The 14,340-nt window shown below is 38.1% G+C and overlaps 1 protein-coding gene across 2 annotated transcripts in view; it reads right to left on the reverse strand.

The window, feature by feature from the left end:
- GNPTAB (N-acetylglucosamine-1-phosphate transferase subunits alpha and beta) overlaps positions 1-14,340 on the reverse strand; it is a 73,735-nt gene that overhangs the window by 33,404 nt on the left and 25,991 nt on the right. Inside the window, exons 3-5 of one of the 2 annotated variants that reach the window (XM_032416236.1) lie at positions 7,010-7,129; positions 6,024-6,065; positions 3,736-3,941 (exon numbers count right to left, since the gene is read on the reverse strand). In XM_032416236.1, coding sequence (XP_032272127.1) covers positions 3,736-3,941; positions 6,024-6,065; positions 7,010-7,129 — 368 coding nt within the window. Of the gene's footprint in view, positions 1-3,735; positions 3,942-6,023; positions 6,066-7,009; positions 7,156-14,340 lie in introns of both variants that reach the window. The other variant, XM_032416237.1, reaches the window with a different exon arrangement.

The following is a 14,340-nucleotide window of genomic DNA, read 5'->3' on the forward strand; positions in this document are numbered from 1 at the left end:
AACCACCTGAAAAAAATATTCTACTCTAGCTGACACACTTTAAAAGTAACAGAAACCATGGGGTGCCTGGGTGGTGCAGTCGGTTGAGCGTCTGACTCTTGGTTTCGGTTCAGGTTGTGATCTCAGGGTCATGACATGGAGCCCCGCATCAGGCTCCTTGCTGGGTGAGGGATCTGCTTGAGACTCTCTCTCTCCCCCCCTCTGCCCCTCCCCCGTGCTCACTCTCTTTCTCTAAAATAAATCTTTAAAAGTAAAAAATAAATAAAAGCAACAGAAACCAAAGCTCATTCTGAGAAGAACAATCTAGGACACAGACAAGCCCCTAAGAGACAGCTAAAAGAACAGGAATGAAAAGAAATGTCACATGGGAAAGAGATTATATTACATTAGTTCTGGAAGATCCCAATGGGTACAAATTTAACCAGTGTGAGAAAGCTGTAAGGAAGCACTTCATAATTCCTTGTAAAGGTCAGTGTAGTCCAGAGATAAAATGAATTATCACAGGAGAAAATTCATTTCCTATAGATCAAAGGGGATAAGCTTGACTGGAAAAACCACCTTGCTGAGAAATCCAGGCCCAGGCTGCAGGGCTGGACTGCGCGACTGCTGAAGTCCCGTCTACTCAAGAGAACCTAGATGACAAGTGCGGTGGCGGAGCACTGGAGGGGGAGAAACGACACATCTCACAAGGAGAAAAAAGTCAACAGTTCTTGATGATGAACTTGAAAGAAGTTAAATGAGATAAATGGAACATAAAATGTGGATACAAATTTTTTATCTAGATCAGGGGTTGGCATTCTATGGCCAGAATTTAGCCACTGCCTGTTTTAGTATGGCCCCAAGCTAAGAACAATTTTGACATTTTAAAACGGCTAAATATTAAATACTTATATAAAATACCTACATAATATCCTCCATGTTGCCTATTGGCCCACAAAGCCTAAAATATTTATTATCTGGTCATTTAAGAAAGAATCTGGCAATCCCTGATCTAGATAATTGAGGAGAATAAAGAGTGAGTCTGTGCCCCACTAGAAATGTAAGCTCTGTGAAGGCAGGGATGTGTCTTTTTTGTTCTCTGCTGTTTCCCTGTTACCTGGAACAACATCCAACACAGAGCAGTGGCTCCACAAATCTTACTGAACAAATGAATAAGTAGTGCAAATAGAAACCCAAGTGGGAATTCAAAAACAGTGTTTAGAAGACTATAGTTTAATACAAATTTTATTCATATCAAAACTTACAACTTCTTAAGTCTTTACTATGTTATAAAATTAGCAGAGGAAAAATTCAAGATTCTCTCCATAGATGTTGTAACCGAGTTATAATTCTTAATGTCATTCCTTTTTCTCTCCGGGGAAAACATCATCAGAGTACCTTAAAACTAATTTAAAAAACAAAGCTACTTGGCCAAGGAATCATCGACAGGGTGAAAAGGCAACTTACAGAACGGGACAAAATACTTGCAAACCACCCATCTGATAAAGGATAGTTTTTTCTTTTTTTTCTTTTTTTTTGTTATTATGTTCCGTTAGCCACTGTATAGTACATACTTAGTCAAAAAAAAAAAAGAAAAATAGATTCTACAAAACAAAAAAGATGGCATTCTATGTAATAATTACCATCCAATAAAAGAATATAATGGGAAATGACACCTCACAAGAACACAATTTTACAATAATCCTTAAGAGGACAGGCATCACATGAAAGAGGTGAAATGCTTAGTACTGACACACCATGAGGGAACAGAGCCATTACCGTAAGTGCTCAACGCTCACATACAAGTCTGCAAATTGGAGAGGAAGAATACATCTTTCCACAAAACCAGATGCTCAGTATACAAACTACACATTGTAAAGACCAAAGATCTCAAGATAATGTCTGTATTTAAGTTATTTCAAATAAATAATATTCACTTTAAAAAAAAAATACACTTTATTGACAGTTTAAAAAAAAAGCTAGATTTAGCGAAACAAGAAACCAAGATAATTTGTTATAATTTGTCAAAGATTATATTTTACTGTATAAAGTATAACTTAAATACAAAAATGTTATTTATACAAAATAATTCAGAAACAAATCTATAGTGTAAAGGCAGCGATATCTATACTTAGGTTACAATTTTCTTTCAAATTACAAATAACTTATTAAGTGCCAAGAAGACAGCACGATGTTAGACACTGTGAAAGACACAAACTGGTGAGTGATAAGGTCTCTGCTAGATTAAGAAATTAGATGAGGACACCATAAACTACTATGTAATCAAAAACTAAGTTCTGGGGCGCCTGGCTGGTGTAGTCAGTTAAGCATCTGACTCTTGGTTTTGGCTCAGGTCATGATCTCAGGCTCATGAGATCAAGCCCCACACTGGGCTCTGCACTCAGCATGAAGTCTGCTTGGATTCCCTCTCTCTCTCTGCCCGCCCCCTCTAAAAAATAAATAAATCTTTAAAAACAAAACAAAACAAAAAACAAAAAAACTAAGTTGTGAGTGAGGTTACAAGTACTACAGGGATACAGAAAAGTAAAAAGAATTAGAATCACTGTGAATGTACTGTCCAGGATCTTCATGGAGACAGAGGTGGGACTGAAAAGAACGGGAGGCAGGCTGGGAGAGGAAGAGGACCAGGACAGCAGCACCACATGTGTGAAGAAACTGGCAGCCTCGAGGAGGGCAGGAGGGCAGGGGAAACAAAGGGCAGAATCAGGGCTGGGTCCTGAACACCAGGAAGGGGAATTTGTAACAAAGATGTATATAACAAATACATACTACTGTATTATTGTCTTCAAAAAGGAAGCAAGCAAATAAAATCAGAACTTTCTGATTTATTCAGATTGTGTGCCGGACAGATTGGAGAGGAACTTTACAGGTAGACAGAGGAGCTAGGCAGCTACCACCGGAGCCTGTGTGAAGGAATTCAGTCTGGTGCAGAGGAAGTGAGATGAGTAAGAAAGGGGAGAATCATTTGCGAAAAACAAAAGCAAGTAATAGGGTGAGGTTAATCTATTAGTGATGGATGTAAAAAGTAAGAACACATCAAAGATATTTCCAAAGATTTAAGCTGGGAGGTATGACACTAAAAGAATGGGAACTTGAGAACAGGACTCAATGCTGTAAAGGGAACATGACAGTTTTCATTTTACACAAGTGAAACACATGTAGCCTCCAAGGAGAGAGGCTCAGTGCAGAGGAAGCATGAGAGACAACAGGCCAGAAGAGACACAGGCATGGGGCTCACCAGCTCAGTGGCCAAGTGGGAGGATGGGATCTCTAGATGTGCGCATTATTCTATGCCAGAAATTACAATTTCAATTCTATTATCTGACCAAATCAACTGTATAATCAGATAATTCAGAATGGAAAGTAAGAATGTTCCAGGTATGTTCTGTTCAAACTGTAGAAAATAACCTTGCTGAAGAGTTATATGGTAAAAAATAATAATAGTAATAAGCCTCCACAATAACTCAGAGCCAAGAGAATAAGGTAAATGGAAGTATCAAATTTAAGGTCCTAACCACAGCACAGAAAGGTGAGTGTATTACACGGAGTAAGATATATGCAATCCCTTTCTGAAGTTAGGGGTGAAATACAGTGGCAGCTCTTTTGCTTCTGTTTTTATGTTTTTAGTTTATCAGGTACTTCTTTAAAACGGAATCATGTCTGTTCCATTCAGAATTTTGTTACTCAAAAAGCCAATGATGACATGATTTTAAAATACCCATAAGGAGATCTTACCATTCTTAGCATTGTCGAAAACAACAACTGAGACATTAGTGGAAGGGTTTTTTGGTTTTGCAACATTGAATATGTCACTGGCAGAATGAAAAGATGGATAAAGAGATGGCAGGTCCTTCAGTGTGATGTTGGCTGGCAGGGCTGGGTCCAGGATGAGCATTGGCACCTTGATGCAATGTGTCAGCAAACACTCCAGCTGCTTCTCACTGGAAACACACACCAACATGCTCAAAAACATTCTTGGAAAATTAATCAACATTGAAAAGCTCGTTGGTACTACTAAACTTTCTAGGTATTTTTCTATATCCTATAAAAATCATATTTAATAAAGGAATCTTACCTCAAGAATATAAAAAGATAGCAAGTATGATATAAAACTATTTTAAACAAGTACAGCTTCTAAAGAAAGCGCTTTCAAACTCCTATTAATATGATTGCCACCAAAATTTACTAACTCAAAGGTGCACAAGAAATTAAGCATTTCATTACTACCATTTTAAAGATTTTTTCATAATTCCAGTGAAGTCTATCATTAGGCAGATTAGGAAGTAGATAAATTCTGTTTACAGAATTTAGTCAGCCTACCAGATACAATTTACCAATTCACAATTAAATACACTGGAGAGACACTACACCAATGTAAATAAAAGCAAATGTGACAATGTTCTAAGATGAATGTATGAGATATTTCTATCTAAACATAAGGAATACCTAGAATAAACAAATTACCTAAATAAACAATGGACAAAACACGGCTGGAGAATTCACAAAGTGGGAACTACAACTAGTTAATATATAAAATTGTCCAACCTTACTAATATTTAAAGAAATGCAAGAGAAAATGAGGTATCACATTTTGTTTACTAAATTAGCATCCCTCAAAAAATGGACTCAATGTTAGTGCAAGCACAGTACACCTATTCCTCTTGAACACTGCAGGTGGGTATTCCCCATTTCCTCTCTGGAGAAGCAATTTTATAGCAAATGCATGTGTCCTTATTTAGACCCCTAAAAACTTATACATATGCTTCTTCCTCGGTAGTTTACTTCCAGGAATCTAATCCAAGTAGGAGAAGAGAAACAAAACAGGAAAAACAAACCCACAAACAGAAAATGCGACAAACCCAAATATAAGATCACAAAATATTTACAACAGTGAAAATACAGAAGTGCCCAACATTTAGTAAATTATAGTACAGTTACTTTATGGAATATTATACAACTATGAAAACTGAGAAGAAGCATGAAGATAATTTATCAACATAGATGTACAGATCATATAAAATTTGAAAAGGAGACAAAATTGTACATAGATTATAAATTACAAAAAAGATTATAAATTACAACTATAAATACATGTATGAAAAGGGAATAATAAAATGATCACAGTTGTTGAATGAGGACCATAGAATTATGTGAGCCTGTTCTTTTCAAGGTCCTTTCAACCTTTCTGTAACGTGGCAGTATTACTTTGACTAATTAAAAAATTTGTTACTTAAAAATAACAGTATTTAAAAAATTAAAAATATTAACAGTGTTATTAACAGTAGTATATATTAGTATTGAAAAGTATTAACAGTAGTATTACAGTAGTATATTTATAAATAAATATATATAACAAAGAAATGATTCAGAGGGCACTTCTAGACCTCAAAATTCCTCAGGATCATTTCTATAAAATAACTCTTAAGTCTAAAAGGTTAAGTGGGGGAGTGCAGTTCACAGAGACTTCCGCTGGACAGTGAGGCAGTCTTGTTTTAAGGGCCTATCAGAGTCAGTTATGATTTAAATCATGATAGGCACATCTGATTCTTGGCATTGGGCTAAATCCTCTTCCCAAGTCCTTAAATATAAGACAGAACTAGGACAGCTTTTTAAAGGAAATATATTATGAATACACAATTGAATGATGGATATAAATTCTAGAAATGAAAACACTGGGTATAAGTCATACTTTAAGTGGACCAAGAGAACAGAACACTAAGACAGATTAATGAAAACAACAGAGAAGAAAACCTTACCATCCAGAAACCTAACCCATCCGGAAACGATAAAGCTTTGGTTAGGTACAACCTGAATAAGAGTTCTCAATCAACTATGCCTTTGGCACTGCAAGATCTTCCATCTAATGGAGGCACTTAATTTGGGGGTCAAAAACTAGCAGATGAGGGACTGAAGAGGAACAATAAATACAAAATACTGTGTATCCAACAAAAACAAGTGAGAACCTGGAAGTTTCACTTCAATACTTCAACTTCTATTCCTGAGAGGAGAATCAAAACACTTACCTCTTCTTAGTTGGTTCTGTTGTGTTCTTCCCAAGGATTTCTCTAATGAAAGCAAATATATTTCATTACATATGCATGGGCTAGTACTAGCCCTAAATGTGAACAAGAGGTAACTGACAACATTGATTTTCTTGGTTACTCCCCCTGGAACTAACCAGTAGGTTAGGAAATACAATGCTTACAACATTTAAGGTGCATAATAAATTTTAAGTTTCAATGAAATATGCTCAAGTTATTATCATCACATACCTCCCACAGTAATCAAAAAAGCTTAAAATTTAAGCGTTTACATTTTACTAGTAAAACATGGTACCAGGCTGCCAAAGTCATTTTCATGCACTGGGAAGGTATAATATTCTCTAACACAAAGAGAAAGAGACAATTTGTTGCAGTATAACTTGGTCAATGACCTGCAACTGGGGAGCACCCATTAACATTTACAAAGAAATGAATGGAGAAATTCTCAACAAAAACTGCTAAGGAATCATAGCTCTAAAGGCTCTCCATTCAAGGGCACTGTACCTTTCTCAGATAAAAGAAATAAAATGATCAAAATTCCATATATAAAAAATTAGCAAAGTTTCTAATTCCATATTGTATGATTTGATATTAAAAAGGATAAAAGGAATATACTTTGACTTTATCAAATGGAAAAAAGTTAATTCTGTAGGCCTGTTTTGTTTTTCAAGGGAATAACGGGTCTTACCATGAAGCTACATTGAAAAACAAACATCTTATTTCATGAAGATATCACATCTGGGACTCAGCCTGAGTAAGCAGGAAGTCTAGGGCTTTCTTGGGAGGCTCCTTTCCGTTTAGGGCGCTCAGAGAGCAAGGCATCACTAGAGTGGCACAGTCATAAAATGGCCATCTTATGAAGTAAGGCCAAGAGTCACTAAAGTGGTCACTAAAATTCCCTTCTGAAATGCACTGTTACTTGTACTCATAGAACTGTTTGTGTTTTGTTTTTAAAGAATCAGTTTTACCTCATTGCTTTCTGCTCCTCCTCCATCTGTTCTCTGACTTGCTGTAGTTCCTTCAGTAGTTCAAGATCTGTGCCATTCACCCAGGTATAAACCACGTCAATCGGCATGGGCAGACAGAGCCTAGGGCAAACCCACAGGTCTTCCAGCTTACATGAATTTTTCCAATACATTTGGGAATAAGAGTATAACAGGGCTTAAATTCAAAGGTTATGAAAAAAAAATCAATGAAAAGGTAATCCAACCAGCCAACCATATCACAGAATTGCATGTTTTCAAACTGGTGCTGGAAGACTATTTGTTGAGAACTTTCTCTGCAAGATGCATGCAGATCTTTAGGCAGTTCTGCATCACTCCACTTTAAAATTGTCAGGAGGTCTCGGAAGCTCAGTTTACACTCCTACATGCTCAGTTTAGCAAACAAGGGTGCTGTGATGCAAATGTAGCCAAACATAGAAAAGAAATTAGAAGCTAAGCAAAATTACCAAAAAGGAGTTATCCAACAGTTCCTAATGAAGACCCAGCCCTATTTAATGCTGCAGCCTTCCTTATTCCCTGCTGCCCCAAGTCCAGCCCCTCCCAACCCTCCTTCCCCTGCCCTGCTTTTTCTTGTCTTCATAGCACTTACCACCTTCTAACATATTAAATAATTAACATGTTACCTACATTGGTAACTGGATGTGTCCCTCCCCCAGAATGTAAGCTCCAAGAAGGCAGGAAGCTTTCCTGTTTTGTTCCCTAAGGTATCCAACCAATTAGAATAGTGCCCAGCGCACAGAAGCTCAGTATTTGTTAAATGAGTCAATGATATATATGAAACACTAGCACAGACCTTCCTGAAACTGCTTGATTTTTTCCTTATTATCTTTTCCTCAAAAAAGTCAGGCAGGCATCTAATTCGTATCTCACCTAAGTCTCGTGTGAGTGTTTTGTTCAGGTTTTACCCCTGCTGAAAGCTCTCTTCCCCTTTCTTTTACCAGCTTAACCAAAATCCCCCCCATCTTTCAGGTCTACTTCGGACCTATGATACAGGAGTTCATCATGACTCACAGGCAAGTGGCATTTCAGCAAAGATGTGAAGGAATTGAGGAAGCAAGCAATGTGGGTAACTGGGGGAAGAACGGTTCAGAGAATGGGAATACCACGTGCAAATGCTCTGAAGCAGACACCTAACTGGCAATGGTCACGGAGCTAAAGGCCAGTGTGGGAGAGACAAGGGGAGAAAAGGGAAGAGCATAAGGGAAGATGAAGGTCAGAGAGGAACCAGGGACCCAGAGCTTCATGGGAAAAATGAGGAATCACCTAATACTCAGGACATATGTGAAAGCTGAACATCTACCAACCCTCCTGACGATGTTCACTATTGTCTGCAGAATAACATCTAAACCGTGTCATAATCTGCACGTTGTGCTCTAGACACTCTAGTCGCTTACCCCAACGGAGTAAGACTTGCAAGCTTTTGTGCCTTTGAACATGCCTCTCCCTCTGCCTAAAATATCCTTTTTTACATGCTTTGTTGAACCACTTCCTCCTTCCCCAATCGCCCTCTCCCCTCACCTCCCACAAAGAGAATGCACTGCTTACCATGCAGCTTCTATTGTACTCTGTACTCTAAGGAATCCTTAGCACACTATGTTATACTAGTTTTTATGCATGTCTGTCTTCCACTAGATGGACTAGCTAGGGCAGATGTGGTACCATACATTCTGTGCCCTGGCGCATTAATGACTTCCCCTCTTTCCTACATCTTCAGGTTCTCTCCTCACCAAAACAGTATGCGAAAGCTTCCTCAGTTAGGTCCTTTATGCATTTATTATACCAATGGTTCTCAAACATTAGCATGCATCAGAATCACCTTAGGTCTTGTAAAACAGATTGCTGGGCTCTATCCCCAGAGTTTCTGATTCACTAGGTCTGGAGTGGGGCCCCAGAACTTGCATTTCTAACAAGTTCCCAGGTATGGCAATGCTGCTGGTCCAGAAATCCACACTAAGAACTAATGATTTTATACAGGTTGTAGTTCACATACTTAAGTTAAAAAAAAATTTAAAAAATAGCTTCCCCCCTGGGGCGCCTGGGTGGCTCAGTCGTTAAGCGTCTGCCTTCGGCTCAGGTCATGGTCCCAGGGTCCTGGGATCAAGCCCCGCATCGGGCTCTCCGCTCCGCGGGAAGCCTGCTTCTCCCTTCCCCACTCCCCCTGCTTGTGTTTCCTCTCTCACTGTGTCTCTCTCTCTCTGTCAAATAAATAAATAAAATCTTTAAAAAAAAAAAAAAAAAAATAGCTTCCCCCCGCTAAAATGCCAATTCTCTATGAGGTCAATGAGTTCCTCTTGGTCATCACGAGATGCCTAGGAATAGGGCCTGGTACATGAGTGGGGTTTAACATATACTTGTTGGCTAAATTAACTCTAAGTTCATTCCCTCAACATATATATTAGTCTTTTCCATTAAAAAGAAATGTCTTGCGCTGCCCACACCTAAATTATCCAAGGTCATCTCATTCCCAATAGTTCAGACCAAAAATTAATTTGAAAAAACTGCTTTGGTGACATATTTTTTAAGTTATTTTTTTTAAGATTAAAAAAAAAAAGAATTGCACATTCCAAAGCTATTCTGTACAAGTTATTACCTGCTATTAGAAAATTTTTAACAGAGTGAGGAGATACCCATACATGTTCAATTGGGGAAAACATTAAGTATATAATGGATTTATGTACTGGCTCTTCTAATAAGGTTGTATTATATGATCAATTTAATTCTCTGGTGTTAAACTAACAAACTAAGGAGATCGTGTGATCTGCCCCAGGTCAGTGAGTCAGTTGTTTTTCTACTATTAGACATGGCCACAGTGAGTCTGAGTCTTTCTTTCTAACCACGAGACCACTATATCTTAGTTTCCAGATGAGAAGAAAGCCTTTATCTTAGAGCTGAAGACTAAATAAGTTACCTATGACTCAGAACCAAAGCCATGTGACAGTAATACAGCTTTTATTTTAATCAGTTTAGTTTAAGTAAATATACAGGCACTATGACATATAAAGGACACTGTGAATGTAGTCCCTTGTTTCTACATTCTATAAAATAGGTAAGAAAACTTAAATGGTATCTTAGATCCAAAGAGTTGGAAGAGATTTTATACTTAATTAATCTAATACCTACATTTTAGAGATGACTAGTCCCCAGACTGACTTAATGCCTCACAATTAGTAGCAGTAGATAATTTACATATTCACTTCTTAATGACATATAGAACTTTGTTTTAAACAACATTTCAAATAACATTAAAAAGACTTGCAGAGAAACTAGCAAAATAATGAAAACTTCCTACAAATATTATGGTATTTTAAAATATATCAGAACAGGGGTGCCTGGGTGGCTCAGTCGTTAAGCGTCTGCCTTCGGCTCAGGTCACGATCCCAGGGTCCTGGGATCGAGCCCCGCATCGGGCTCCCTGCTCGGCGGGAAGCCTGCTTCTCCCTCTCCCACTCACCCTGCTTGTGTTCCCTCTCTCGCTGTGTCTCTCTCTGTCAAATAAATAAATAAAATCTTTAAAAAATATATATCAGAACATGTGATGTTATATATGATCCATTTACTTGTCATCATCAAAATTAGGCAATTTTGAAATATCCCTATATAAAAATCAAACTATATTTTAATGCAATCTAAAATTAAGAGGAGAGGGGGCGCCTGGGTGGCTCAGTCGTTAAACGTCTGCCTTCAGCTCAGGTCATGATCCCGGGGGCCTGGGATCGAGTCCCGCATTGGGCTCCCTGCTCTGCGGGAAGCCTGCTTCTCCCTCTCCCACTCCCCCTGCTTGTGTTCCTGCTCTCACTGTGTCTCTCTCTGTCAAATAAATAAACAAAATCTTAAAAAAATAAAAAAATAAAAAAATAAAAAATAAAATTAGGAGGAGAAATATTTAACACACATACACAAAATTTTTCAGAAAGAGAACAAGAACTGCTGACCTCTGTATCTGGATTTTCTAAAGCTACTTTTCCTTCTAAAGTTTTGAAGCTCCTTCAGGGCAGGGATTTCTGCAAGTGTGCACCATCAGCATAAGCACAGCATAAGGCACAGCAGGTTGAGTAGGTGCTTAATAAATATTGATTAAAAAAAGACAATCCATTTTGAGCTTTTCTTAAGATAACTGGCTATAATGAAAACAAAGTAGGAAAATTTTATTTCATTAAGAATCTGTAAATGAATTGTTCTCAAAGTGTAGTCACCAGACCAGCAGCTTCAGTGTCACCAGTGAACTTGTTAGAAATGAAAATTCTGTGAGCCCCTCTGAGACCTCCAGACTCAGAAACTCTGGGGGTGGGAGGAAAATGCATTTTCTCAAGCCTTCCATGGGATTCTGCTGCACACTAAGGTTTTGAGAACTGCTATGTCAAAGAACATTTAATAATTATTCACTTCACACTTAATAATTATTAAGGACCCCAAAAAGCTTCTGTTTATAGGTTATAACTATTCATATTTGCCATATTTGAAAATAAAACGTTAAAAATATTATAATACTCATTTTAAAACAAAAAACCTCTTCACACGTTAACATGAATAACTTTTTAAATGAAAATAACAATATTTTCCAAAATAACAAAAAAATCTAGTGAGAAGAGAGGCATTGATTTACATTTCTGCCAGTCTCTTTAATGACTTAGTAGGAGAGAGCAAGCACCTCAGATCTTCCGTGTTCAATCTATTCCCATGTGTTGTTTTGGTTGAACTATATAACGAAAACCCAGGCTCATACAGATACTTAGCTGGAAAGGAGAGTTGTATTTTATTAGCCTTTTCAGGGGGCCCCTTGGGTGGCTCAGTTTGTTAAGTGTCTGCCTTTGGCTCAGGTCACGATCCCACGGTCCTGGGATCAAGCCCTGCGTGGGACTCCCTGCTTAGGGGGAGCCTGCTTCTCCCTCTCCCTCTGCCCCTTCCCCTTGCTCGTGTTCTCTCTTTCTCAAATAAATAAAATCTTTAAAAAAATAATAATAGCCTTTTCAGGTAATAGTGGGTTTTCCTCTCTGATCCTACACCAAAGTAACTGGTAGTTGCTTAAAAATTAGTTGCAGTGTGGAATATGAAGCCACATTAATGAACTTTCTGTGCTTTTCCACTGAAATCCACTGGTCCTTCTTGCACTTTGAATGCCTTTTTTACCCATGCAAGATTCTGTAACATCTGTAACAGTGATCCTGTAACAATGTACTGGTTATCTGGAAAATAATAGCTTACTGAGTAAATGTAGATCTGCCAAATGGTGCCCTATTTCTTTCATTTTCTTATACAGTTTTAACGAATGTGATTTTTTGGACAATGCCACAGATCTAAACAGAGAAGTCTTTATGATACTCTGAAGCTGTTAAGCCCACAGTGATAGAAACAAGGTTTCCCAAATTCTTATTTTCACCTGAAAGCTCAAATTTTATCACTGGCAACAAATACTATTACTTTTTTTTCCTTCAAGACATGGAATTGCTTTGTTCACTGTCAAGAAACATCTGCCAAATGACCAAGTCTGAGTAATAATACTGTCATCTGTCCTTTCAAGTTATGACAATGGTGTTCCATGAAACAGAAGGGCTAGTCTAGGTTGCAACTCAATCACACAGGGCTTTTCCTCAAGACACTCACCACAGAGTCACGTGCATTTCAGCGCACAGAACATTAAAAAGATGTGTGGTCAAAGTGTCAAGATATGATCAAATTAATAACTTTTACTGCTTCATCATGAACATTTTTAAGTGAAACTAGCTTTTATCTTACCCCTGCAAATATGGGGTAGTGAAGAATACAGTGACTCATGCTAAGATGTGGCAGTTTTACCAGCAATGCTTTTACACCATCAGTGCAAATGTCAACACAGTAAAAAAGACAAATAACACCTTAGTATTGTCATAAAAAATAGTTCTAATTTCGCAGATCGCTAGGGTCTTTGAAAACTGTTTTTAAGAGACCCTAAGAGGGATCTCTTAAAAATGGTTAAGTGTCTGCCTTTGGCTCAGGTCATGATCTCTGGGTCCTGGGATCAAGCCCTGTGTCAGACTCCCTACTCAGTGGGGGTCTGCTTCTCCTTGTCCCTCTGCCTCTACCCTACCCCCCACCCCCACCCCGCTCATGCTCTCTCTCTCTCAAGTGAATAAATACAATCTTAAAAAAAGAGAGAGAGAGAGATCCTAAGAGAAAAGCTTAGAGTTTCCCTACTTCACGAATTATTTGCTTACATGCTATTCTCCCTACTAGACTACACAATTCTTTACCGCAAAATTATATCTCAGTGTCTAAAACAAAGGAAGACTCAAAGATTCATTCTTTGTTAAAGGAGTAAAGTCAGGGATGTCATTCACACATAAGGCACGAAAGCAAAGAGTAAAGCTTTACGTCAATCAAAGAATCCCTTAGCCCTTCCTCCCTAAGATGTTCATGACTATAAGATGCATACATCCAATCAGCATAGTAATTTAAAAAACTGCTTACTTGATAGAAACCACATAGGCACTCATAAAAAGTGAACAGAGGGACAAGGAAGTGCTTCTAAGCGGGGAGCAAGGGCTCCAGAGCACTTGGTGATGTAGTCTGCAAGTCTCAGGAAACTGTCAAGGTGTGCTAACACCAACTGTAGTTACTTGTAGGTTCGTTAGGTTTTCTGGTTCAGTGGGAACTATCCTCAGGGGGAAACGGACAGTCAGGATCAAGGGAGGATTTGGGTTATGGCCTCTGACATTTAGACTTCTGTGGGGTTAACTACGCTTGTTAGCTGCCCCACATTTGTTCTGGTCACCTACTGCTCCTTGCCCTGTAATGATTCGCTGTGCACCCTTACAATGGAAAAGAGTCAATAAATGCTGCATAAAATGAATAAAAGGGAGAAAACTCCATTTATTTTTTAAAGTTAGTTAGAATGATGATTACCAGAAGAATCCAAAACAAAAATTCATTAATAATGCTTCCTCTAGATGCGGGGAAATTCAAAATGGAACAGAGAGACGCATTACTTTTTATTTTTCTGTATTATTTGAACTGTTTTCAACCACAGACATAAACTGTTTTATGATATAAAACAATATAAGTAATAATTAAAATAAAAAAGAGACTGCAGTTCATTTTAGCTGCAGGAAGAAAAGGAGGATGTGGGAAAAGGTTGATTCCACTCTGAGGCCTGTCTTATGAGGGAGGAAAAATATCTCCAAGGAAAAGAAAAGTTGAAGGTAGCATCCAAGAGTGGCTGCACCTAGAAGCTTCTTGGCCTTAAAGACAAAAAGACCCAACCTGTGGGGTTGTTTGCTCCTCCTCACAGTGAGGCAGCAAGATGTGGTGACCACAGGGGT

Source organism: Phoca vitulina, unplaced genomic scaffold (genome assembly GCF_004348235.1).
Source record: "Phoca vitulina isolate PV1807 unplaced genomic scaffold, GSC_HSeal_1.0 scaffold19, whole genome shotgun sequence".
Taxonomy (NCBI): Eukaryota; Metazoa; Chordata; class Mammalia; order Carnivora; family Phocidae; genus Phoca; species Phoca vitulina.